General features: G+C 43.6%; 4 protein-coding genes across 22 annotated transcripts in view; 2 read left to right on the top strand and 2 right to left on the bottom strand.

Moving 5' to 3' along the window:
* CCDC88A (coiled-coil and HOOK domain protein 88A) overlaps positions 1-8,074 on the top strand; it is a 69,975-nt gene extending 61,901 nt beyond the window's left edge. For 11 of the 18 annotated variants that reach the window (XM_085575751.1, XM_021537700.4, XM_085575750.1 and 8 more), the window contains 3 exons: positions 670-1,159; positions 4,875-4,974; positions 5,499-8,074. In XM_085575751.1, coding sequence (XP_085431877.1) covers positions 670-1,159; positions 4,875-4,939 — 555 coding nt within the window. In that variant the 3' untranslated portion in view covers positions 4,940-4,974; positions 5,499-8,074. Of the gene's footprint in view, positions 1-669; positions 2,670-4,874; positions 4,975-5,498 lie in introns of those variants that run through there. The other 7 variants (XM_085575748.1, XM_077781993.2, XM_077781992.2 and 4 more) reach the window with 1 other exon arrangement.
* A 1,511-nt stretch (positions 8,075-9,585) lies between these two features.
* On the bottom strand, positions 9,586-10,796 carry LOC110474342 (prolyl-tRNA synthetase associated domain-containing protein 1). The gene is made up of 2 exons (XM_021537692.3): positions 10,693-10,796; positions 9,586-10,111 (listed from the first exon to the last, which is right to left on the bottom strand). The coding sequence occupies exons 1-2, from the start codon at positions 10,771-10,773 to the stop codon at positions 9,674-9,676; spliced, it is 519 nt and encodes a 172-aa protein (XP_021393367.2). The 5' UTR covers positions 10,774-10,796; the 3' UTR covers positions 9,586-9,673.
* A 1,484-nt stretch (positions 10,797-12,280) lies between these two features.
* Positions 12,281-22,589, top strand: MTIF2 (mitochondrial translational initiation factor 2). Of its 2 annotated transcripts, XM_021537689.4 has the most exons (14): positions 12,281-12,447; positions 13,724-13,954; positions 15,077-15,182; positions 16,069-16,240; positions 16,401-16,561; positions 16,970-17,146; positions 17,545-17,684; positions 18,064-18,188; positions 18,926-19,130; positions 19,709-19,961; positions 20,596-20,736; positions 21,493-21,657; positions 21,822-21,962; positions 22,336-22,589. In XM_021537689.4, the coding sequence occupies exons 2-14, from the start codon at positions 13,730-13,732 to the stop codon at positions 22,503-22,505; spliced, it is 2,181 nt and encodes a 726-aa protein (XP_021393364.3). In that variant the 5' UTR covers positions 12,281-12,447; positions 13,724-13,729; the 3' UTR covers positions 22,506-22,589. The 2 variants fall into 2 exon arrangements, with proteins under 2 accessions (XP_021393364.3, XP_021393365.3); XM_021537690.4 differs by lacking the exon at positions 20,596-20,736.
* Positions 22,590-23,127: 538 nt separating this feature from the next.
* Positions 23,128-24,817, bottom strand: RPS27A (ribosomal protein S27a). The gene is made up of 5 exons (XM_021537691.4): positions 24,676-24,817; positions 24,375-24,429; positions 24,095-24,180; positions 23,664-23,795; positions 23,128-23,321 (listed from the first exon to the last, which is right to left on the bottom strand). Exons 1-5 carry the CDS (start codon positions 24,721-24,723, stop codon positions 23,172-23,174), a joined length of 471 nt encoding a protein of 156 aa, XP_021393366.1. The 5' UTR covers positions 24,724-24,817; the 3' UTR covers positions 23,128-23,171.
* Positions 24,818-25,036: the final 219 nt, after the last annotated feature.

Here is a 25,036-nt window from a genome sequence, read left to right as displayed (position 1 = left end):
AGGTTCTGCATCCCTGGTTCTTTGAGCAGATCTGCCCAAACTCCTGTAGGATATCCTGCTGTCTGATAAAGCCAAGCTAGTTGCTGTGACTGGGGCATCTCAGGAGTGAGGATCCAGGGTTGGCTGGGGCAGGTGACACAGATCTGGAGAAGATTCTGCATTTTTTTGTTAGATACTTAAAATGGCTCTCACGCGTGGTCTCCTTGAGAAGGATTTTTGGGGTTTAAGCACTAGACAATACTCTTCTGGCAATATGAAATAAAACCCACCTAAGTCATCAATCCAGGTCTGCTGCTGTTCACAAATCCCAGAATCTCTTTCATAGCCTCACAGACCATTCTGGGTGGAAGGGTATTCAAGCTTCCCAGTCTTCTGCCAGAGCATTTCCCTAATGCCTTTAGCTTAATTCTTCCCCAGTTTTCTCTGGTACCATTTTGAAAACAACTACAGTCTTTCTTCACTGAGTCTGAATATCGTTCACCTAAATTCCTTTTTTGTAAACTACAGAAGACTCCTAAGTATGTATCATAAATGTTTAATACTGCGTTTAGAGATGAGAAATTTTAAAAAAACCCAAATCTTTGTAGAATTGTTCATATATGTCCACAAAAATTGCTTAAGAAAAGATAAAAATTGCAATTTAGAAACGTCTGTTTTCTGTTTTTACAGATGAAATCTGCGAGTGAGGAGAACCTTTTAGATGAAGTGATGAGAAGTTTGTCTGAATCTGCGGAGCTGGCAGGGAGGGAGAAGCTCCGAAAGCAGCCGGCAGCTGGCTGTGGGATCGTGAGATCCCTGAGTGTCAGAAACACAGTTGATTTCTCAGATGGACGATCCCGTAAACCAGAACAGCTTGTAAGGCCCAGCCTTCGGAAGAGTGAAGATCTCTACTTCAGTAGCTCTCCAATCAAATTCACCCCTGGCACCCAGGGGAAGGCCCGGTCTGTGAAAGAAAAGATCCAAGCAACTGTGACCCAGCAACAATCCAGGGACTCCAACCCCTACGCCACCTTACCTCGTGCCAGCAGTGTGATTTCCACGGCAGAAGGAACCACCCGAAGGACAAGCATCCATGATTTTTTGTCTAAGGACAGTAGGCCGCCCATGTCCGTGGATGCAGCCCCGGCCCCGGCTGACAGGAGTGCTCCACCCACCTCCAGTGAGTACTTGGCACTACGGGTGTCCTCTTCTTGGGTTCCCTGTGTGCCTGCCAGGGGGGAGCGTGGCCCGCAGGGCGAGGCAGCTCCCACGCTCACACCACCTCATTTAGGAGGTAACTCTGAGCTTCCCAAGCCTTCCAGGACGGAAAGGCCAGGTTGTCGTGGGAGGACTTTGCCCAGCACGGGTGTGTTCTGGGATAAAGCCAGTGGATCTGGGAATGGCAGTGCAGGCTCCTTCACTGCATCCCAGCCCTTTTTATCCCTCAACACCGAGTTAGTCAGCAATATCAGTGGATTGCCCCCGAGATCCACCTCCAAAGCAGCTGACCAGGCAAACGTGTCGGCGTTTAGGTCAGTGCTGAGGAGCCAGGAACAGCCTTGCGCTGCTCCAAAGGCTCAGGGTGACCTGCAGGCCACTCTCACCAGGGACCCTGTCCCTGCTCCCAGTGCTGGCGAGGCCCAGTCCCCACTGCTGGTCTCGGAAGATAACCAGACCCTGTGGTATGAGTATGGCTGTGTATGAAAGAAAGTTGTACATTAAATATTTATGTCTAACATGCCATAAAGGTGTTCTCCATGTCCACTGGATGACAGAAAACTTCCCTCCAATGAAGGAATCATTCCTGGTTTATTTGCAGGGTGGTTGTTCCCTGCAGACGGTGGCTGTGGACTGTGGCATGTTTGAATGCGGAATTGTAACCCCACCAAAGTCTGCATGAAACATTAATTGCACTGTGTATATTTTGCATGCCTTTATAATACAAGCTCTATTTTTATTTGTCACGCATTGCAAATATTTTGGTGTTTTCCTGTTGGTTACTGCTGCATGTTAAACCAAGCGCATACCCGGAACAGCGCAGGGAACAGCATTCCTGGGACAAGGACAGCACTGGCAGTGGAGCTCAAGCTCTCAGGGCTATCAATAATACACTGAATATCTACCTGGAGGGAAAAAACGTTGGTTTTCCCCCTCTTCTTTCAAAAATGAGGTACTAATGGAAAGAAGCATTCAGAGATACGTCAGTGTCTTCTTACCCTTTTCATTTATGCTGTGTCATGGCATAAATGCACAAGGAACAAGTGCCCAGTAATCCAAATAATTCAGTGCCTCTAGTCTGCACAGTAAATATTAATTACTGTCCTTACTGTGTAATAAACACGCAGACCATTCATAATCCTAAACAGAAGTGATAATTCTTACAAAGAGGTGATAAAGTCACATGATACAGAGCACTTGTCATGAAAAAATGATCTTTTCCACCTTTTCCTTTGGTCTACTTTGTCTTTCCAGTCGTGGGTACAACTGTGGTGAAGTGTTTGGTTTTATCAGGGGTCAAATAAGTCTTCTTGTGATGTATAAGAATAAAAAACTGTCTTGAGTATGGTGGAAATTCATTTTTTCTTGTCAATGGAAGTACCACTAATGTAATAGAAAACAAATGGTGTAACAAAATGTTAAATTAATGCAGTTAAATAAAAGAAAAAATAACAAAGTTGCTTGCAAGGTTATGGGAGGATATGAATACTTCAGCATATAACTCCTTAAATTCCAGATGAGCAGCTAAAGAGAAATGTTGAAAAGTAACTAATGTGCCACTGTTTCTGCACGTTCTTGAAACTTCCCAATGGTAAATTTAAACAGTTTTAAATTGTATCAGATTTAAGTTAAAATTACACTAGGCTTTGGACATGAGCACTTCTTTGCAAGAGGACATTTGTTTATTCCAGTTGTGGGAGCTAAAATACATTATAAAATTTTTGAATGACAGTATAGCTAGAGAAAAAATAATTAAAATTGAAAATACAGATTGAAAAAAAACAGGTGTCACATTCTGCTTTGTACAATTAGATTTATTCTCCCAGCAGTTTTGTGGCAGTCACAGAACCACTGTGTGGGCTGAATTTTTAATTCCTTAGTGCTTAATTAGGGAGGGGCAGTGAATCGATAGCTCCCCAAGGAAGAGCAGCAGATATCCCGTGTGGGAGTCTGGAAGGGCTCTGTTTTATATGGGATGGGAAGCCCTGCATGTCAGGAACAAGGGGAGGATATTGAATGTCTGTGGAGAATAAAATGACTGTTTGAGGATGTGACACACTCCTTACCCAGGTCTGTACCACTCGTTGTTTTTGGGCTCAAAAATCTCTCAATTCTCCCAGTACTGGGCACGATCAGTTACTGCTGTGTTCCCTCTGGAACTATCTCAGCATCAAAAGAATGATAAATCTGAGCCATATAATCTTAATTTCATACACATTTACTATCACAGAGCAAGACCGGTGTTCTGGTCTTGGGTCATGCATTTGACTTCACTCCAGTTCATCTGTAGTTGTGTTGGAATTAGGTTGGAGCTGAAGAGCACCGGTATCCCAAGCAATGTGTGCACAAGGCATTTTGCAAGTTATTTAAAGAATTACAATCCTAGCTCTGAGAGCCCTTAACACAAACTCATCCTGTGCTGTCAGGGTCTGGCTTTTCTTCCCCATGCCCTGCAGAGACATTGGTCTGAACAAGGTGTGTAGCTGCTTTAGATCACCTCTGGCTGCAGAAGTCTCGGGTGTGGTGTTGCCTCCTCCTCTTGCTCAGGTTCTTAGACAGTCACACCTACAAAAATTTTCAGTATGGTCCTCAGCTTCCTTCTTAAACCCCAAGGGCTTTGGAATTGCCAATCATGAGTGTCCTGGAGCACTAGTGTCTCCAGTCTGCTGGAGTTGGAGACTAACCTTGTCCAGCTCAAGCCACTCTGCACTGGTTTATAGACTTGCAAAGAATTGCATTTCAGCTCTGAGGGGGATAGCTTGTTTTGATCCACTGAGTTTGGCAGCCTCAGAAGTGTTCTGCAGGAGAGTATTTAATGGCTCTGAGTAATGTCTTATCAACATTTGTTACATATGAAAAAAAGAAAATGTTGTCATGGACAGAAGGACCTTTTTTTTCTTCACTTTTTGGTCTTTAGCAAGAAGTTTGTGGATTTCTATTTATGTTCAGGTAGTGGAAGGTTCCATGGAATTCTTTGCATTCCCAGTCCCTGCTGCTCCTCAGGCACATGTGCATGGCAGGCTGTGAAACATGGAGCCCTTGCTCATTCCTTGGTTCCTGCTGCCTTTGGCACTGCTAAGTTAGGACTTTGCATGATACTGATAAACACTAAATATGTGGCTGCTGCCCAGAAAGATATGTTGTTCAGGCTCAGCTATTTGCTCACAGCTGAGGTTTGTCTGGCTCTGGCTTGATGCTTTGCTTTCAGTGATTGGTGAATTCAGATGCTGCATTTTGCATGTTCAAGCTGTTGCATGCAAAGATAGTTTTGTGGTTTGTGGAGCTGAATGTGAACATTTCTGTCAGTATGCAGCAGCTCAAAATACAATGAAAGAAGTTCTCTGCTAGGGTCAGTCAGATGTGATTGCTCCTCATTATTGCTTTTTATTTTCATGAATGCAGAAATGTAGTGTTGGTGTAGCTAAAGGTGGCATGAATTTAGGAATAACACCTGGCTATTGTAAATGCTGGGATGAATGTCAGTGAGTGTAGCTGAGCAGGCACTTGGCAGTGAGTTTCTTCTGTCCCTCTCCTCTGTCCTTTCCTCCTAAAAACAACCAGGAAGTGTTTATGTATCCTTTTGCTCTCCTAAAGAGTAGAATGTGTTTTAATGCATGAGGATTTTTTTTCATTTCCTGATAAACACAATGAATAACTTGAAATGCTTTTCTCTGCAGATGTGGAAGCTATCCCAGAAAGCAGAAATACAAAAAGCAGGTCTAGGGAGCAACAAAGCTCCTAATTCTATTACCCACTACCTGAGCTGTGGGCCAAGTGGTGAGTTTCCTGCCCAACCTGTAAATGAGATGAATTTTCATTTACAACAAACTAACAGCATTCCATCTCAGCCCCAGAGCACATTGCATTAACCAGATGTAAATCCTGCTTGCTTACCTGGCTTCTCTTCGCGCTCACTCATTAGGCCAGGGCCAGTGGCTCTCCAGAGCTTCTTCCAGAGGCAGGGAGCCTCATTTTGCCTGTAAAAATGACTTTTATTTTTCCAGTCTCCTGAAAAAGAAAGTTCAAAGTAATGACATTAAGCAATAATACCATAGTCAGTTTTTAGACAGGGACAGGTAAATGTGAAAGAACAATTGAACAAAACTCAGGGTATTCAGTACCCCACGGAATCTATCTTTTTATAAAGCTTGTTTTTGGTGTTCTGTCCTCTTCTCAACTTCCCTGAGCCCCTTTGGTGCATGCTGTTAGTGCTGTTAGTGACTGGACTCTGTGTGTTGTGCCTCTACACTTGGAGCTTTTTCTTACACTCTTTTCTCTTTCTGCCTTTCAACTGAACACAGAGAGAAAAGTGTCCTTCAGTATCTCAGTGTGAAGCCTTTATATCTGAAGTAACAAGACAGCGACTGTAGGATCATTAATAAAGATTAAGGGAATTTTTTACATTCTTCGTGACTAGAGCAGGCAAGAAATAAAAACCTACCTACCTACCTACCTTCCTTCCTTGAATCAAGGAGCGCTACTGGAGTCTACTGCCGAAAATGTGTAGATGGTCTTAGGAATTATTGCACATTGCACTGTTAAGATCTACTGAATAAAGGACAGATCTCATCTCCCTAAGGACCAAGGATTCTAAGGTCTCAAGAATTACTCCAGGGGAAAAAAAAAAAAAAACCCAAAACTTCTTTCATCTTCTGTTTTTGAAATTAGCCACTGATTTGCTTAAGCTTCTGCTAATAATTAGCCAAAAACCCCCAAACTAGCAGTTTCTATTTACGTCTGTAAATCTAAAGGAAATGCTGTAGAATTTTGTTGAAATGGACTGTATATACAGATACAAAAACCTCACAGCTACTGGCACTTCACTGCCTTATTTGGTTAGCATAATCTGCATGAAATTGCTCTTAAGAAAGTTTATGCTGATTTTTGTTGCATACTGCAAGAGAAAAATTTGTTTACATCCATGGAAAAGCTTGGTAACTAACAGAAGTGGGAGTCATGGGATAATGGTATTATAGAGACATTGTTTGTGTTTTTCACGTTCCTGAGTTACTCTGCATATGTACGTTCAGATGTTTCTGACAGGAAATTGTCAGGTATTGTTTTTCTATAACTTTTATTTTAATATAAGGCTGTTTTCCACAAATGCTATTTCCAGGATAAGACTGTCTTACAATGTTTGTGTATTGACTAATTTTTTTTTTTTACTGTTTGTCTTTTGACATGAGCTGATTGTGGCTTTGGAGGTTTTTTGATGGCAAAAAGAAATGTAAATAATATCATATGCATTTTACAATCAGTTCCCTCTAAGGTTATCTTTTACTAGAAACATTTTGTTCATATATTGATTTATATTAAAGTCAACAAACATTATTGGTACATTTGGTGGTCCTATATATTTGTCTGGAAAGATTTGCAGCGAGCTCAGAGAAAGGCATCAGGAACTGAGACCCAAAACGAGTTGTTCTATTTTATTAAAGCCAATAAGCACATTCCTGTTCCTTATGTAAAGGGTTGAGTTCCCTGTGTCACCTCCAAGTGTCCAACAGGCAGGTGCATCATGTCACCTGCAGCTTCTGAGGAAGGTGAGCCTCACTGCTGAAGGCAGTTGAACAGATTCAAAAGCTTGAAATCTTCTCCAAAAGGGGGAAAAAAAGAGGCATGCGCCATAAGCTTTAGAAGGGGACATTTTCTGTTTGTTTTCTTTAAAATTAGTTTCTTCTGAATTTTTTTTTTTTGTGATAAAATAGGCTAAAAGATCTGTACTAAGGACATAGCGGGTATGACAAGACAATTCAAACACCATAAAGATTAGGAAAGTCTCTTAACTCTGAATGACAGCGTGTTCAAGCTCATTTCAGGGCCTGTGCCTGGGTTCTCACTCTCTGCTGACAGAGGACTGATGCAGCTCAAGCCCCCCAACCAGAGCAGTTAGTCACATTACTGTTACAGAAAAATGCATGGCTGGAACCAAGATGCTGAAACTGCAATGCTAAATGCTGCCAGGATCCGAGCTGGGTGGCTGTGAGACACTGTCACTGTCACAACTCTTGGCACGCAGTCCCATGTGTGGAGCACTGCTGAGCACGTGTAAGTGCTCAGCACACCTGGATGTGTCCTTTCCATCACACAGGGATCCCCTCCCTTCCACTGACCAGCTCAGCTCTTCTCAAGCTGTCTTCTTTGCTTTGCAGAGAAGTTCCATGGCACTCGAGCAGTCAGGTGTCTCTCTGTCCTCTGCCAATTCCCCTTTTCTTCTTCCTTTCTTAACCTTCCCAGTCTGTGCCCTTAAAGGGAAGTAACAAACCAAATTTAACCTGGGAGCAGCTTCTCAGTTCCTGCTACTCCCAGTGCCAGGGATGCACATGGCAGCTTTGTACCCCAGGAATCCCAAACCCAGCACTGCCAGGTCTAGGTTACAAAGGAGGGTCTCATGCCATACAACGTGTATGTTCTATTTACTTTTCTGGTAGTCTCTGAGGATTAAGTAACATTCCCACTACCTAGTATTATTCTTATTTCTAAATTTTGTCCAGGACATGATGCAGCCTAAGAAAGGGAGCTCATGTGTGATTTTTAGGGGTAGCTGATGATGTATGTGTAAATAATGCTTTGATATTAATAAAACTGCCTTAAAGGAATGTACTGAGGTATGAAACAGAACTTAAAAAGCTCTTATTTAAAACTGTAATTTCCTTTACATATTGATTTTTTAATGTTTGCCATTGTATACATTTATTAATGATGTTATTAAAATGCCAAACCAAATAATTTTTATTCTTATTTTGTGTGTGTATATTTATACACACTTTTTTCTGGAAACTGATGTTACTGGAAGGGTATTGGTGTTGTGGTGATCTGTGCAGTGAGTATTTCTTCTGGAAGGAAACTGATAAAACTGTAGCAGAATTTTTCTGGACCATGTGTAGTTTGTTCTGTGTGATTTGTATAGAGCTGGGTAGCTTTTAACTGTACACTATTTTGATACTATTATTAAAAAAAAAAGATACACTGATTTCATAAGTAAACACAAAAAGAAATCATTCTAGATTTACCAGATGTAGTATTTGAAGCCTGGTAGTTATTTTTGCTGAGATGAGTCTCAGGATCCCTTCTGAGGATGAAGTTAAGTCACACTTTAGGCAGTGCAGATTCCAGGTTTGTGCACATCCTTCAGACAATTTGTCACATTTAAAACACTCCAGATTTAAAAACCTTGGCAAGTCAAATCTAATATTCTTTTTTTTAAGTGATAAGGGATATTTGAGTACCACAAAAATAAAAAACTTTAAGGGAAAGGGAAAGTGAATGGCAGAGAGAAAGCAAGATAAATATTAAAAGACACATCCTAATGTATCAATGTGGAGCTAAATTAGTGGTGCATTTGTCAGTCCAGAGCTCATTCATTAACCCAGTATTCCTAAATACCACATTCCCTTCAGTCTATAAAATCACATGTATCTGGACATCTCTCTAGTACTCTTCCTACAGCTACAACATTTTTTAGTCACTTCTTTCCCACTGGATATGACTCCCAGGCTAGATGGGATTGGTTTGTGTCTATCAGAGGTGGAGAACCAAAACTGCTGGATGGTGAAGGGTTCTGTTACTAAGAGCTCTGAGAACAGGTGCCAGATCATTTTAGATGAAGGAAACCGTGGTAAGGCTGAGTGGAGGAACCTGCCTTACTGTAGATGAGGATTTTTCCTACTCAGTTAAGTAGTCAATGTTCATTCACCCAAGATCACAAATCCTTTTACATGTTTTCAATTCATGCTCCTGTAGTTTTGGTTTCAGTTCATCCCAGCCTCTGGCTGATGCTCTTGCCCTGGAGGCATTGTTTGTACTGACATTTTCCTTGGGCTGCATCCAAAAGCCTTTACGGCCATCACCTTCAGATTCCATCCCTCACTCACTGCTGCCCTGGCTTTGGGTTTTGGGGAATGCTCATTGCCATGGGATGTTTACTGGACTTGAGGGAGATTCTGCTGCTTCTGTGTGCAGCACACCATGATTTAAAAATGACAATCAAATGCATTTCCTGTAGTGTAGGTGAATTGGTTTTTAAAGTAAAAAGAATAACAAGAAGGCAGTGTGTTGTAGGGCATAAATGGGTACAGGGACAGTCACTCTGTCCTGGGGGTATTGACAAGTGTTCTAGAACTTGGAATTTGTTCTTTCCTAGTGATGTCAAGTTTAAATCTTCAAGGCCAGTCCCATGCCCTGTGAAATTCTAGTTTTATCCATTTACTGATAAAGACTACAATAGTATTTAAATAATGCCTTTTCTACTTACTAGCTACTTAGTGGTAGATTGCAAAATGTCTTTTGAAGAACACTGTTAACCTAATAACTGAAAGGAAGTATTTTTTCTCACCAGATTATACAATACAAACTTACATAACTGAAACAAATGAAAAAGGAGTAAGCCATTTTTTTCAAGTTTTATTTGTAATGAGCTTTTTCACCAGTTTTGCTCTACAAAATATATGAGTAGTTGTAGAAAAATTAACTTCCTCTACTGAATGTCTTCATCAAAGTGTATGATGATGGGCTTGTGGCCTGTTGATCTCACAAACTTCAGGAAGTCATCGGGGCTTAAGCCCATGGTTGCAGAATTTGTCATTGGATGAAAATACACCATTTTGTGGCCCCCTTGGATCAAGGCATCATCCAGCACCAGCGTCACATCTCCCTGGTCACAGAAGAGGGCGAGTGGCGTGGCACAGCCCTGACCCACTTTGAGCTTTTCCAGCATGGCGTTCTCGTCAGCAAATCTTAGGTTTCCACTTCCAACACCCAGTTTTTTACCAAGTTCGTTCAAATTGACCTGCCTGTTGTGCAGGACGGTCACCAGCCAGAACCCTTTCTTCTTTTTGTCTTTAAGAAACAGGTTTTTACTGTGACCTCCTTCCATGTGTTGGACGTGGGACATCATTTCTTCAACAGTGAACACCTGGAAAACAGCACCAGTGCGGTGTCAGACTCTATATCCCATTAGACTTACAGTCTTGTGCTGGCAGGTATCATTTGTTAAATATTTAGAAAATGCTGAATGTTCTACTTGGCCTAAAAGCTGTACCCTTTTATGAAGGAATTTTAACAGAACACAAATAAAATGTGACAAACTGCTCCCGCACACTTCCAGAATCATTTCTGTCTCGTGTGTGCAGCACTGTCTCGATTTGAAGGCAGTGCTGGGAGCGCTCTCGTTTGGAACTCCACACTCTTGGAATGAATGACGTGGCTTGTAACTGGGAGCGAGTAGAAGTTTGGAAAGCGTCTTGGATGCCGCGCTCTTCAGGGAAAAGGAGTGGGTAAGCCGCTTCTCAGACTACGGGGGAATGGGGGTGGATCTGGAAGCAGAGTCAAAGCGACCAAAAAAATGTCCCCAGACATTCTGGCAGGCCCTGCGAGAACTTCCACATCGATACTTCCGCTGAAACCGCGGGCGCAGGACCTCATCCCGCCCTGATCCCGCTGTGCCCCGCTGGCAAGGCAGGGGTTTATTCCCGGGTTTTCAGGAGGCTGCCGTACCTGGGGGTGTTCGGCGATGACGGTGGCGATGCCCAGGTCCCGCAGCCGCCGCTCCAGCGCCTCCCGCAGCTCGGCCGCCATCGCGCCCCGCCCGCCCGCGTCCTGCCGCGGGGAGCGGGCGGATCAGCGCACTCGCGCTCCTTTTCCTGCGGAGCGGCCCCTGCGGTTCGCACCGTGGATGTAATGTGTCTCCATCCCAGCTGAGCCTCCCCTCCCGCACAGTTCAATACATTAACAAAATAAACAAAAACGGCATCATCTGTATTTTTTTTAAATCAACAAATAATAATCAGGAATTGCCACTAAGGGACAAAGCCAAACAGTAATGGCCACACAGTTGGAAAATATTTCTGCAACCCAAACCATCGCCCTGACCTATGACATCAATGATTATTTGTTTCCAGTTTACCCTTCAGAAAAACGGGCAATCTGTAATAAGCTTTAAATTAAAACAGTATGACTGTGGTTAAGAGACATACGATCCCATGCTAATTCCCAGAGCCTTACAGCAGCACACAGGAAGATTTCCAGGCAGCATCCAGAGGAAAATCAACTCAAAAAGCAGATTTGCAGTAAACTCTGATGACTGTTTCGCATGCTAAGTCTATCTTTGCATTAAAACGTTTTTCAGGTTAGTCCCAGGCAGTCCCAGCATGCGTTGCCCGCGTAGTGGCCCTATGCCAGCCCTTCCTTCCCAGCAAGTCTTCTGTGCTAGAACACTGGCTGCTTTTAATGTGCTTTGCATAGCTTTTGGTATTTACTTTTTTTTTTTTTTTTAAACTGTGATCTCTTTTTGAGACTATTTTACCCGTGGAGAAACACTCAAGGGCTCTGTGCATTTCAAGGTGTCAGTACCCCACCTTTGAAATGCAGAATGCTTTTTTTTTTTTTTTTCCTCAACACTCGGCATCATAAATGAGCAAATACTTGTAGGAAAGATACTGAGGGCAGCAAAACACATAGTTATGGCTCTTGAAACATGTGGAAAAACACGTGTGTCAACTATCACAGGTCCCACGTTATGGGCAAAGAGCGTGAAACACACAGTTCAGATATATGTAAAAGAAATTATGGTCATTACTTGGCACACACAATTTAGTGTCCGGACAGGGATCGTCACAGAATCAGCACTGTCCCGGGCAGAGCCCTGGGATTACCTCTGGGTTTTACAACTAGCATTAACCAGGTAACATTAAGGATTTTTCATTTGTAGAGCTTCATCTTGTATTTTAAGTGGCACTGTTTTAGAGACGCCAAATTAGAGAGGACTTAAAAACCAGCCGCGTTAAAGCTTTAGATTGCATGTGGGTGGGCAGGGCTTTGCAGAGAGGAAGCCACCGTCTCCTGGCGGGAAGGAGTAAAACAGATTTAAGTGTGTAGATAGACAACTAGATGTTTTCAAAAATAAGTTTCAAAACCCTAGAATGGGCATAAGCTCAGACAACGTCTGTCCCGTGACGGGGTCGCGTCCCCCGCCCCTGAGGGCACTTCCCGCCTGCGTGCGGCGGGGCCCCACCCCCGTGCGGGCAGCCCTGGGGTCGCAGCTGCGCCTGCGCGGTTCCCTCGCACCCCCTCGCGGCGCGTGCGCGGAGAGCGGCGCGCCGGGCGTGAGGCGCGGGGAGGACGCGGGGCCCTTTCCCTTCCTACCTTCCCTTTCCCTCTTTTCCATCTCATTCCTTCCTTCGTTCCTCGGGCTGTCAAGGGGGCTCGGAGAAAGGCGTTGCCCCCGCGAGGAGGGCGGGCTGTAGCTGACAGGTAATAATCAGACAGAGCGATGTGCAGGAGAGCAGCAGGAGCGGGAGTGTCGCTCCTCCGTCCCCGGACCGGGGAGGGTTTTCCAGTCAGAGCCTGGCGTGGCCTTTGCTGCCGGAGCTGGGCCAGTGCCGCCTTGACCTTGTGTTGTTTGTGTGTTTGTGTGCAGCGTGTTGTGGCAGCTCCGCGGCTCCCTCGATTTTACCGATTCAGCCCCTTTAAGGTTCTCTTTAGGGTTAAAAACCCCACCAAAATAGCTGGGTTGGGTTGGTTACTTCGTCGTGCGCTCGCTTCCTGCAGGTATCCGGGTGCAAGGGGGGTTTTAAAGGGCTCGCAGCCATTCTGGGAGGAACCGAGGGCGTTCCCTGCCTTGGGAGCTGCAGGGAGAGTGAGGCAAGGACACCTGTGAGTGAGGACATGGAAGGAACAGAGTCCATCCCTGAGCAGGACAGAATCACAGAATGGTTCGGGTTGGAAGGGACCTTAATGACCATCGTGCTCCACCCCTGCTGTGGGCAGGGACAGCTTCCACTATCCCAGGGAACCCCGTCCAGCCTGGCCTTGGACACTTCCAAGGAACACTTGGACACTGTGGTGTGGCAGCCACAGCTTCCCTGGGGAAGAATAGGTGGTGCAGAGGCAGCTCTGAGCAAAAGGAGAAGCTCAGGGAAGAGGCTGTTGTATGGGATAATTGGCAAAACTACTCAAACCAAAGTTAAAATGGTTAAAACAAGATGTGGGATGATCTGACAGAAGCCTAATTGCTGAGCCAGGGCTTAGCCTCACAGGAGGTCTCTGACCACACGTCACACGTCAGCACTGGTGTCACTGCTGTGCTGTGGTCTTTCAGTGGTGCTTTTGTCTTAAAATGCTCAGGTAGAGGGCGTTTTGCAGGTGTGTTTTGCTGGCTTAGAGAGGTGGGTTGACACTTGTGTAATTCTGTCAGTATAGCATGAGGAGTGCAAATGTGGGTTTTTTGTAGGAGATGTCAAAGAACCTGCAATGGGGGAATTAATGGTTTCTATCAGAGATCAGTGAGAAAAATGAAAGATCTATAAGCCCTCAGTAGATCCATATGTCTGCAGTGGAGTAGTGGAGAATAGTGAAGCACAGAATGAAATGAAAAAACTGGAACAGTCCTAAACGATTTCATTTTGTCAGTGTTAAAAAGCCTGTTTGGAAGCGTAGTATTTGTGCCTTATATTCCTGTACATTTTGTCCTGAGAAGGATGATCTTTGAGCCTCGAGGCTGATCTCAGCATGTGCTTTGTGTTCACAGTGAGGAATGAACCGAGGGTTGCTGCTGAGGTTTGAAAATCTGGTGCAGCTCCGCAGCGCCTGCCGGCAGCTGCGAGCCCTGTCCTCCAGGAAAGTTTGTGGAGCACAATGGAAGCCTATGGAGTTGTCTGCACATCCCATGGGGTCCCTCCTTCTGCATGCACAGCTCTCGCCAAAGCACAGATTAATCAGTGCTGCATTATCACAGTGCAGGCATCTAGCCACAAAGGAGGTAATTAAGGACACACAGTAATTCCTGGGTTTGTGTGGGAAGTACAAGAGCTCAGTTTGAATATTTTAAATAAAAAAGAAAAAAGAGCTTTATTCTTGAGTATAGAGAAGTTGTTATAAATCTATAAGACAAAGTGTACTTAATGTATAATTTTTTTTGCTATTCCCTCTCAAATGCTGACTTAGACCAGTAGTATGAATTTTTGCTGGCACTGGAGAAAATTACTACAAACAAAAATGGAAATGGTTTTATTGGTGTCTTAGTTTGAAAAGACAGGAGTCTGTGAAGGAAGGCAAGAGCTTCTTGTGAAATGGAAAAGGTAAACGCCCTCTCTCCAAATTATCACAATTTCAAAATTAAAAGGCTCTCAGGTAAAGATATGGGAATGGAAATAACAGTTCTTTACTAGGAAAAAAATAATTTTTAAAAAAATGTAATTAGTACAAACAAAACTATTGATAGAGTCAGAAACCTGACACCCTGAGGAGTGAGGGTGTTGGTAATAGTCCAGTTAAATGGTGGCTGCTCCTCCTGGAGTGGCAGATGAAATGCTGCTGAAGCGGTGATCTGTAGAAGGGTGGAGTTTTCTCTGAAGGTCTGGGTCTGGTAGTAGTTGGGCCTGTCTTCCTCTGGGAATCCAGCAAAGGGGCTGCCCTGGCGTCCCAAAAAATGCTGATTTTATGCATGTAGGAATGCTTGGCTCCTCCCTCTGGGTGGAGCATCCCACAAAGGAATGATATAACTTTACCGGTCATGCAGTGAGTCATTCAATGGTCCATTAACAGAAGATATCTCCCCAGAGGGAGACATTGGTTTTGGAAGAGATAAGAAAACTGCCCAACCTCCAACAGATGGCAATAGAATAGATGCTTATCTTACAAGCCAGGACAATTGTTTTTTGTCCTTGTTCTGAAAAATTAAAAATGCAAAAAGATTGTAGGTAGTGTGGTGTACATTTGAAATGTTCATTATAATGTGTTAACTCATTCATGAATTGTAATTAATTGGTATTATAGTAAAGAAGATGTGTTTATCTCATATGGCTTGAAACCGTTGTCTTTTTAATATTGTTTTTGTTATTTCTTAGTTTATATTCCTGTCTATGTGTCTAATTCCATGTAGGAGACAAAAAAGAAGAAAAAGAAGATTCCCCTGACAAGAGGTGAAGTGGAGATAAGGCAGAAGATGACTGTTGAGGAACTGGCACGAGCTATGGGCAAAGACATAGGTGGGAGCCTGCTTTGGGATCTGAAACAGCAACATTTGTCACACCCCTTCCATCAGTGGAAAAGGAAAAGATGTCCTCAGTGGCTTTAGTTAGTGATTGTGGACCCATCCCAAAGGAAATATTGGGAGACACAGTGCAGACTAAAGAGAAAAGAAGCTGGGCCATCCAAATGACTAGGCCAGACATTTAAGTGTGAAGAAGCCATGTCTGTGTGCCCTGTCCAGCAGAAAGGCCTCAGATCCATGCAGGCTGCTCCTTGTTGCTGTGGTTCCCAGGGACTAAGTTATTCCAGAAGGAAAACGCTGCACCCTGGTCTGTTAGAGCTGGACCTCCATGAGTTAAGAACGTGTGACTAAAGAGCTTCAGCCCAAAATTCAGAGTAGGAATAAGAGGAGCAATTTGTGTTTCATTAGAACAGTCCTTTGATTAACTCGGAGTAGCAATTCTTGTCTGGAATTGCTCCTTGTAAGATTTTTTGACTGCTGTAATATGTTCTGTGTCTCTAGAACCGAAAAAAGGAGCATATGATCAGATTTATCAAATTTCCTTCCTCCTTAAATCATTCCTTTGCTGTTTGCTTTATGAGTTTCAGTTGTTTTCTCTTTTGGAGTTAGTGGAAAAGTAAGCTATGAATATCTGAGTGGAAGATAAGATTCTGGCAGCTAACAGAGTAGTAATTTTTAGTAAATCTGCAATAAGTTCTTCTCTGCAAGTATGTAGATTAATGGCAACTTCTAGATAAATCTAACTAAAGGAAAACTGCTTGGTGAATAATACTTACTAGCACAAAAAAGGTAATTAAAAAGTCTGATGAAGTGGGTTGGGGTTTTTTTGTCCCACATGTTTTTGTGGATGTAATCATTAGATGTGTTTATGTTTGCTGCAGATCATATTTATGAAGTGCTGCTGTACACAGACATTAATCTTGATTCAGTAGAACCAGATTTCATCTTACATGAAGACCACATCAAGATGATTGTGCAAAAATCAGGAATGAAGTATAAGTCAGCAAAACTGAAAGAGGAAAAAGAAAGAAAAAACACAGATGCTGTGAAGAGGCAAGTTGTGAACTCTCTTTTTGGCTCTTTTTATTCTATTCCTTTTTGCAGGTGTCTGAGGAGGAGGCAGCCTCGACTGTATGGCATCAAGTGCTGTGGTGGGCATGGCCCAGTGAATTTTTTTTTGCATTTACAGCCCCTGTTTTTGCTTCAATTACAGACCTCCTGCAGACCCAGCGGTACTGACTCCACGGCCTCCAGTTGTCACCATCCTGGGACATGTGGATCATGGGAAAACAACTTTACTGGACAGCCTGCGGAAAACCCAGGTGGCATCGATGGAAGCAGGAGGCATCACACAGCACATTGGAGCTTTTATTGGTATGATCCAAGTCCATGTGCTCAGGTGTAACACAATTTCCTCTCCATCTCACACAGCAGGCTGACTTGCTGCCAGTTCACTGGGGAAAAATGTTGCCACATAAATGGTGAGAAAGGAAACCATAACATAAAATGCCTATTGCTAATACCTGCCGTAATTATGTACATAAAACTTTGAAATTAATTGTCTTCACAAGTTGGTATTAGACTATTTTGAGTTATGGAAGATCCTAGGACACTTTCTTGTTCCTGAGGATTTAACAGCACATTTGACCTTCATGCCAACAATTACGTGACTGCCTAAAACATGTCTTTATTATTGCAATGCCCTCAAAGGAGTGATGCTTGATCTAGAACACGTCAAAGCTGGGTGAAGTGCTGATGTTAAGCTGTACCATTTGCTCACAGTGCATATGCCTTCTGGGGAAAAGATAACCTTCCTTGACACTCCTGGCCATGCAGCCTTTTCAGCCATGCGGGCAAGAGGCACCAACGTCACCGACATTGTCATTCTGGTGGTGGCAGCAGAGGATGGAGTGATGCAGCAAACCATAGAGTCCATTCAGCACGCCAAAAATGCAGGAGGTACAGAGTGGGGGGGGCTTTGGGAACCATGCTTTTACCCCTCAAAAAAGCCTCCTTGGACTGAAATCCACAGAACTTGGGAACTGTCCTAGTCCCATTCATCATCCCCTGCGATGCTTGAAAATGTACTGAATGTTGCAGTAATACCAAAAGATCTTAAAATACAAATATTTAGCAAGATGGGGGTTTATTGTTTGGGTTTTTTTTACCTCCTCTACATGGGTAACTCCTCCAGCTTCCTTCTGGTAGCTCAGATCTCAGTGACTGCTCAGGAAGAGGTACCAAGTTAGATGATCTGTTCTAAGTGGCCATAACTTGCTCTGACCTTTTCTAGCAGCTGTGATGGTAGCAGCAGGTTTTGGTCAGGTTGGCGCTGAGTTTGTGTGTTCTGTTTTTAGTTCCTCTTATCCTGGCCATTAATAAATGTGACAAACCTGAAGCTGATCCTGAAAGAGTAAAGAAGGAATTGCTGGCTCACGATGTGGTTTGTGAAGAGTTTGGAGGTGATGTTCAGGCTGTAAATATTTCTGCACTCAAGGTAAGATTGTGGTAGAAAAAATGGTGGTATTCATCGGTGTCTAATATGTGCATAGAAAGGCATTTTTATTTGGCAGCTGGAAAATAAAAAAGTTCTCTTCCTGGTATTTGATATCTTGCCGTGAGCTCAGTGCTACTGGCTCTTGCCAGAATTATTTGAAACACACTAAAATGTATTATGAGCCTCAGACTTCCAGCAAGCAATAATATCTCATTTTTCTACTGGTAGTTCAGTCCAGCAGTTTTGTGTCTGATGTCCAGAAGTCTTAGCCTGGGTGTTGAATGTCATCACATTTCAATGGAGGAATTTGGCACTAAGGGTTGAACTTCTGATCTCACTTTGCTTGGGCACTTCCTTTATTCTGTGTTGTTTTATGCAGGGGGAAAACCTGATGGTTTTGGCAGAGGCAACTGTTGCTCTGGCAGAGATGTTAGAACTGAAGGCAGATGCCACGGGGCTGGTGGAGGGGATGATCATTGAATCTCGGAAAGACAAAGGGAAAGGGTGAGTCAAGTGCCACCTCTGCAGCTTCAGTGAAGCGCTTTGTAACAACACAGACACACTGTGCAGGGGACTTGTGCCTCAGGAAGTAAAGCCAGAACACTTCCTTTGCAGTGTTCCTAGCCAAAGCCTCGAAATACTTCTCTGCAACACAAGAGGTTATAAACTGATGGGGCAAAATTTATCATATCCCTGAAATGAAAATCCTGTAACAGGAAATAGTTTAAAATGGTAAAACTCAAGTGTTTTTTTTAAATGTCTTTTAAAAAGTAGGAATTATGAAGTTAACAGACAATACATAAAAAATTCATGACTAGTTTTGTGTAACATGGCATTCTACCCTTATGTATCTTAGTCCATTTTGCAGGTTCTATGAACAGGGTGTGTTCTGCCCTCTTTAAAAATGAACTGAATTCTACAAGGTTGTTGGGATTTGTTGTTTGGAGTTGGAGTTTTTTTGCTGGGGTTTCACTTAATGTGTGAAATCATCCTGTTTTGGGTTCACAAATGTCAGACTTCGGATTGATCTGCAGAAATGAAGAGTACAGTACAGATTTTGGGGCTTTTTAACTCGCTGAAACATTTGGTTAGTGCTCCAGTAAGGAATATCCAGTAGGAATATTCTGCCTGTGATGGATCATAAATCCATGCTGGTTGTGTTGTGCCTACACTGGCCATGAAGACAGGGAGAAACCTCACTTGAATGTTGTCTGTTATTTTTCTCCTCTGCTCTTCACTAGTCCACTCACCACAGCCATCATCCAGAGAGGAACTCTGAGGAAAGGCTGTGTTCTGGTTGCAGGGAAGACCTGGGCAAAAGTGCGTTTCCTGTTTGATGAGAACGGCAAAGCTGTGGATGCAGCCTCACCAGGCATGCCCGTGGAAATCATGGGCTGGAAGGAATGCCCTTCAGCAGGAGATGAAATCCTTGAAGTAGAGTCTGAGGTACAGAAAGAACTGTTCAATGAAAAGCTCACACTGCTGCAAGGATGGGAAGGAGTTGAGTAACAAAATAAGTGAGAGTTTTTAGTCACCTGGATAATCCCATGAAAGGTTGAGCATGGGGATTAAGGGACCTGAGCTAGATGCACTAGAAGAGGAATGAGGGTTTGCATTTTGCCTCTTTCTTTCCCACCTTTCCCCTACTGGACTGTCCTCATCTCCACTGGAACAATCCAGTACTTGAGGAGATCAGTGTTTTAATTTGAGAAAAACGTAACTCTTATCTGACAAAAAGAAAATGCAGGAAATACATCTTGACATAGGTGTTGTGAGAGGTGGGAAAAAAAAAAAACCACATGAAAGAATGAACAAGAATTTTCTTCTGCAATGCAGAGATACTGTAAAATATAGGCCTTTAGTCATGTGGTAGCTCAGGGAGGGAAAGCTCTTGTCTCATTCTCTGCCATCTGTGCAGCAAAACGTGTAGTTAAAAGTGGAGGAAAATGAGTGAGCCTGTAGAGAGGATGCAAAAGGATGAAATTGCAGTCCTTTAAAGGTAATGTTTCTGTCTTCCTGCCCAGCAAAGGGCACAGGAAGTTGTTGCCTGGAGGACCTATGTTGAACAACAGGAGAAGATGAAGAAGGACCTGGAAGTTATTGAAGCAAAGCAAAAGGAGCACAGGTTGGAATATGAGAAGAAGCAACAGAAGCTGGCCCACCTGACCTGGAGACAGAGGAAGGCAGTGCTGTACAAGGCCAATAAGCATCTGATGTTCTCAAGGCCTAAGGAGAGAACAGAGATGGATGAAAATACGCTCTCATTAATAGTTAAAGGTGCTGTCTCTGTGTGCTGCTCCTTTGGTTCTGTGCTTCTCAAATGCTCAGTCTGAAACAGAGCTCTAAACTAAACACAGTTTCTGTTACCAAAAGTTTGATCAGTTTAAAACTGGTTATTGAACGTCTCTCATAAGAGCAGGGGCATCAGAAAACATCCACTGGTCAGGAAGATGAGCTGCCAGCAGGGCCAGAGCAACAGGAAAACTTAACATGCTCAATGCACTTACCTAGGAGCTCCTGAGTAAAACCCATACATATAAACCCCTATATAAATATATATAGATATTTTAAAAAATACAAATATAAGTGTTTGGAAGCAGCAAAATAGAGAATAACAGTTCTGTACTAAAGTGGGATAGGAGGACTTGGTTTCATCTCATTTAGTGATACTCAAGCAGTGACTGTAGTTGAAGACCTGGAAACTTGACCAGACTGTTGGCAGATGTAAAGCCTCTGGCCCTTTTGTATCCAGTTTATTTTTGGAATTAACAGGCTTTCTGGATGGGTTTTAACATATTACTCAAAATATAGTGACAGATGTCAGAAGACTTTCTGTTGCACAGTGTGGAGTTAACATTAGTTGTATTCCTGTCTTACACAAAGCCAGCAGTACTTCCATTTATCCGTGCAGGTGATGTGGATGGATCTGTTGAAGCTATTCTGAACATTCTGGACAGCTATGATTGTGAGGATGAATGCAAACTAGATATTATCTACTTTGGAATAGGAGATATCAGTGAAAATGATATCAGCCTTGCTGAAGCATTTAATGGTGGGTGTTTCAAAATCATTTTACAGTTTTGAAGTTACTGACTTACTGAAATAGATAGGCCTCCATCAGGTTTTGTTTTCTCAATAATAATTAGCAGCATCAATAAGGTAAATTTTTGTTAATCTTGAAAATGTTCCCTTGAACATCAAACTGGTTAAGAGAGGGAGGCTCAAAGTCTCATGGAAATAGCAGGACTTTGGAAAAGCTCTTGCCAGAAATTCAGGTGTTAAGGTGGAGCTCTGGCTCTTCACTCAGGCTGCTTTATGATGCTTACACAGGGCAAAGCTGGAAAAGCAGGTTAGAAAATAATTTTGTCTTTGCTCATGGAGGCAACTGGATCTAGGACTGAGTCAGTTGCTCTTCATACCCCATAATTCTCACTTGCTGCAGGGAGTGAGGTCACTGCACCTGCCATAGTTCACAAGTGGGCAATAATTTAGAATTCACTTCCAGTTTTATTTGGAAAACCAAGTTGGTTTTCCAGCTCAAAAAGAGAGATCTGTGTCCTTTACATGAGCTGTGTTATTTTTTGCTTTGATACCTCCAGCTCTGTCATCAGAGACCTTCTCTGGGCTTTTTGGGGTCATTTATTTTGATAGGTTTGTAGCAGTCCATGAGCCATAGTGGGAGAGCCAAATGGTCCCCCCTTAAAAGAGAGACAGGAATAAAATGTACCCTGTGCTGCAGAATTTCAGTTTTAACTGTTCAAAGACTCATCCCTTGTAGTCATCCCTTGACAGTTGTTTCATTTATCAGGTGTAATATTTGGATTCAGTGTAAAAGCCAATGAAAGTATCAAAAAGCTGGCTGATAAAAAGGGAATAAAAATTAAACTTCACAACATTATCTACAAACTTATAGAAGACTTGAAAGATGAACTGAACAGCAGGCTGCCCCCAACTGTGGTGGAGACTACAATAGGTGAGTTTTCATTTATACACTTTTGCCTCAAAATCTGGCAAATTTTATACTCTTCTGTAACTGCTTTTTTATCTTAAAGCATGCCAAGTAGAAAAATGCAGCCTGCTTCTACCTCGTGCCAGTTTGTTATTCCTGTGGACTTCAACTTTACTTTTTTATTTTAGGGGAAGCTTCTGTTCTTGACACCTTCTCTGTCACAGTAGGAAAAAACAAAATTCCAGTGGCTGGATGCAGAGTGCACAAAGGGCTGCTGGACAGAAAAATGAAGTTTAAGCTAATCCGTAACAGGGATGTTATTTGGAAAGGTGAGTGGAATTGCCACAAAACGTGGATTTGTGCTTAGTATTTTTAGATATTGCTGGTTCCCTGGGAAGTCAGTGCAAAGGATCCTAGAGAAATCCTGAATTCTGTCCAGGATGGAGAGGAAAGCCACCAAATGCCAGTGTATTTTCCCAGACCTTTTTTCCAACCACCCACTCTGGTAGGCAAGTTGGAGCATCACAAGATCAACCTGCCAAAAGGAGCTGGTGTCTGACTTCTATTAACTACAAGCACCCCCCATCCCTACATTGTCCTGCTTTCCTTGTGGAGCCACAAAGTGAAACATTAATCCGGCAGGAAACCAGTCTTCTGCTCTGCTGCTGGTGGTCTATCTGATGCATTTTTTCCTCTTTGTAGGATGTTTATCATCACTGAAGCACCATAAAGATGATGTCCAGGTAATAAAAACGGGAATGGATTGTGGATTGAGTTTGGACAAAAATCTGGAGTTCAGTATTGGAGATGTAATGATCTGTTACGAAGAAAAAGAAGTTCAGCAGACAACTTCCTGGGACCCAGGATTTTAAAGACATTTTAACATGTGAACACTAAAGGACATATATTATGATCCTGGCTGGCCTTTTAAGATTAAATGAACTTTCTGAGATGCATACGACCTGTTCCTTAATCAGAGCACTTCAGATATATTTTATATCCAGAATGTTCTGCTTATCTGACATGTCAAACAACCAGCTGCTCTCACTGGAACATGAAACTGAACCATTTGATGAAATCTAAGCACTTCCAAATGTGTAAAACCAGCATGGTAAAATATGACAATCTCTTGGTTCCAAATTAGCTGAGCCATCTCCTCCCTCCCCTCCCAGTTCTGCTGTGCAGTGTTTCAGTGTGTTGGCTGCATTTTGTCACCAGGATTCCTGGTCACCCCACTCTAGCACTGACCCACTCTGGACCTCTGAAGTTGCTATTTTTCCACAGCACAACTGTCTCATGTTAAAGAGACCACTTTTAAGGTTAGTTTGGGTGTTGGTTTTCTTCCTTTTACAACTGGTCCCCAGTATTCTTTAAATCCAATTGCTGCTTCAGTTTTGCACTAAGTGTTTCACCCTAGCTGGCTGGCAGCACTCCAAGGTCCACAGATTTTTCTCACTGATCAGCAGAGAGAAAACACAGCGCCACAGCAATAAATCCTTCAGCCATACAGAAGCTCAGATTTTTATTGTCTGGTACATTTACTTGTCTTCTGGCTTATTGAAGCAGTATGTCAGACAGCACTTGCCACAGTAGTGTCTGTCAAAGTGACTGGCCATGAAGACTCCAGCCCCACACTCCTCCGAGGGGCACTCCCGGCGCAGGCGGCTGATCTTGCCGTTCTCATCCACCTGGGAAGGACAAACAGGCAATGGCTCACATACTCTCTCCACCTTTTAGCAACAATAATCTTGAGTATTTTCTCAAATAATTGACTCAAATAATTTTCAGTATTTTCAATTGCCATAATAGTTTCTGTAACAACAACTACATCAAACTTCTTCAAGTACAAGTCAGAAGTGCCTAATTGCAACAGGTCATGTGTCTTATGTTTAACACGTGGGATATCTGCAAAGAGAAGGAGCTTAAATACTAAATACACCAGAATCTGTGCAGACCAGTTACAGGCCCCAGACCGTCCCTGATGAGAGCTGAGTTTCCATCAAGTTTCTCCCCGAGTGAGTTCTACCTACCTTGTAGTACTTGAGCACTGCAAGCTTAACCTTCTTTCTCTTATGCTTGTTCTTCTTGGGAGTTGTGTAAGACTTCTTCTTCCTTTTCTTAGCACCACCACGAAGTCTCAGCACCAGGTGAAGGGTTGATTCCTGTTTGTAAAGCACATGAAATAGACTCAAAATGCTTTCTCAAGGCAACTGCAACATTTAAACAGGCTTCTTCCTTCAAAGTGCATCTCAAGTACCAGTTACTTAGAAAAGCTCTAAAAGGATTATTTGCTATTAAGGTGGCATCCCAAGCTCCCAGCATTAACACTACTCCAATCCCTTGATTTCACTGAATTTATTAGAAACATTTCTTAATCTCAGCAGCATTTCTGAATCTCAGTCAGCTGTGCCCGTGCCAGCTCCTGGGTACTGCACTGCTGTGTCCTGCCTTTCCTACTCACTTTTTGAATGTTGTAGTCAGACAGTGTGCGTCCATCCTCCAGCTGCTTCCCAGCAAAGATCAACCGCTGCTGATCCGGAGGGATGCCTAATGGTGACATAAACCAGGAATTACTAAGGGACAGAAGCTAAGGCATGCTGTAATAAAATCAAGATTGCTGCAGGGAATTACATCTGTGTAAGACACACATCAATCCACAAGACTGGAAGATAGAATAAGGTATATAACATATACCGATTGATATCGATATATAACAATCAAAAAGTGCCTTTAGAGCTTACCCTCCTTATCCTGGATCTTCGCTTTTACATTTTCTATAGTATCAGAAGGTTCAACCTATTATAAACAGAACAACAGAATCAAAACGCGCTACATATTTTAATTAGCCCCGCAAGGCCGAAAAACCACGAGGTGCTCCCGGCACACGCCCGGTGCTGCCACGGCCATTCCGGCCCCCACCGCGTAGTCGGAACCGCTCCAGGCAGTGCAGGGCCGCGTTTCCCCGCACATCCCGAGCTCTGCCGGCACATCCCCGCCTTCCGGAGCACCGGCAAGCACGGGCGGCGCGGTGCGGCGGCTCACCTCGAGGGTGATGGTTTTCCCCGTGAGGGTCTTCACGAAGATCTGCATGGCGAGGCGGGCAGGGGCGGCGGGGCCGGAGCGCGAGCTGCCCGCGCTGCTCGCGGAATGGCGGCGGCGGCCCGAGAGAGCGCCGCGCGCGTACGCACGGGGTTTCCGTGCGCGCCGCAGGGGGAGGGCGTGCTGCGCGCCGGCACTACAGCTCCCGGCATGCTCTGCCAGCGGCGGCCGCGGCCGCGCCTACTGGGAGATGTAGTCCCGGCATGGGAGGCGGGGGCGGGAGCTGCGGCTCCCACAGTGCATCGCGGTGGCCGTCGTGAGGAGCCAGCATGACGGATGAGGAGGAGCTGCCGTGACGGGTGGG

The sequence above is a fragment of the Lonchura striata genome, chromosome 3 (assembly GCF_050655825.1).
Source record: "Lonchura striata isolate lonStrDom1 chromosome 3, ASM5065582v1, whole genome shotgun sequence".
Classification (NCBI taxonomy): domain Eukaryota; kingdom Metazoa; phylum Chordata; class Aves; order Passeriformes; family Estrildidae; genus Lonchura; species Lonchura striata.
The sequence above is the reverse complement of the archived record's forward strand: the minus strand, read 5'-3'. Positions and strand labels throughout refer to the sequence as shown.

Coding starts and splice junctions, on each gene's coding strand:
- MTIF2 (XM_021537689.4), top strand. CDS start 13,730: ATGAACCGAGGGTTGCTGCTGAGGTTTGAAAATCTGGTGCAGCTCCGC. Junction 18,189..18,925: donor CGGAAAGACAAAGGGAAAGG/GTGAGTCAAGTG, acceptor GCTCTTCACTAG/TCCACTCACCACAGCCATCA. Junction 21,963..22,335: donor CAGGGATGTTATTTGGAAAG/GTGAGTGGAATT, acceptor TCCTCTTTGTAG/GATGTTTATCATCACTGAAG.
- LOC110474342 (XM_021537692.3), bottom strand. CDS start 10,773: ATGGCGGCCGAGCTGCGGGAGGCGCTGGAGCGGCGGCTGCGGGACCTG. Junction 10,112..10,692: donor TCATCGCCGAACACCCCCAG/GTACGGCAGCCT, acceptor GCTGTTTTCCAG/GTGTTCACTGTTGAAGAAAT.
- RPS27A (XM_021537691.4), bottom strand. CDS start 24,723: ATGCAGATCTTCGTGAAGACCCTCACGGGGAAAACCATCACCCTCGAG. Junction 23,796..24,094: donor CTGACTACAACATTCAAAAA/GTGAGTAGGAAA, acceptor CTTTACAAACAG/GAATCAACCCTTCACCTGGT. Junction 23,322..23,663: donor CAGTGCTCAAGTACTACAAG/GTAGGTAGAACT, acceptor TGTCCTTCCCAG/GTGGATGAGAACGGCAAGAT.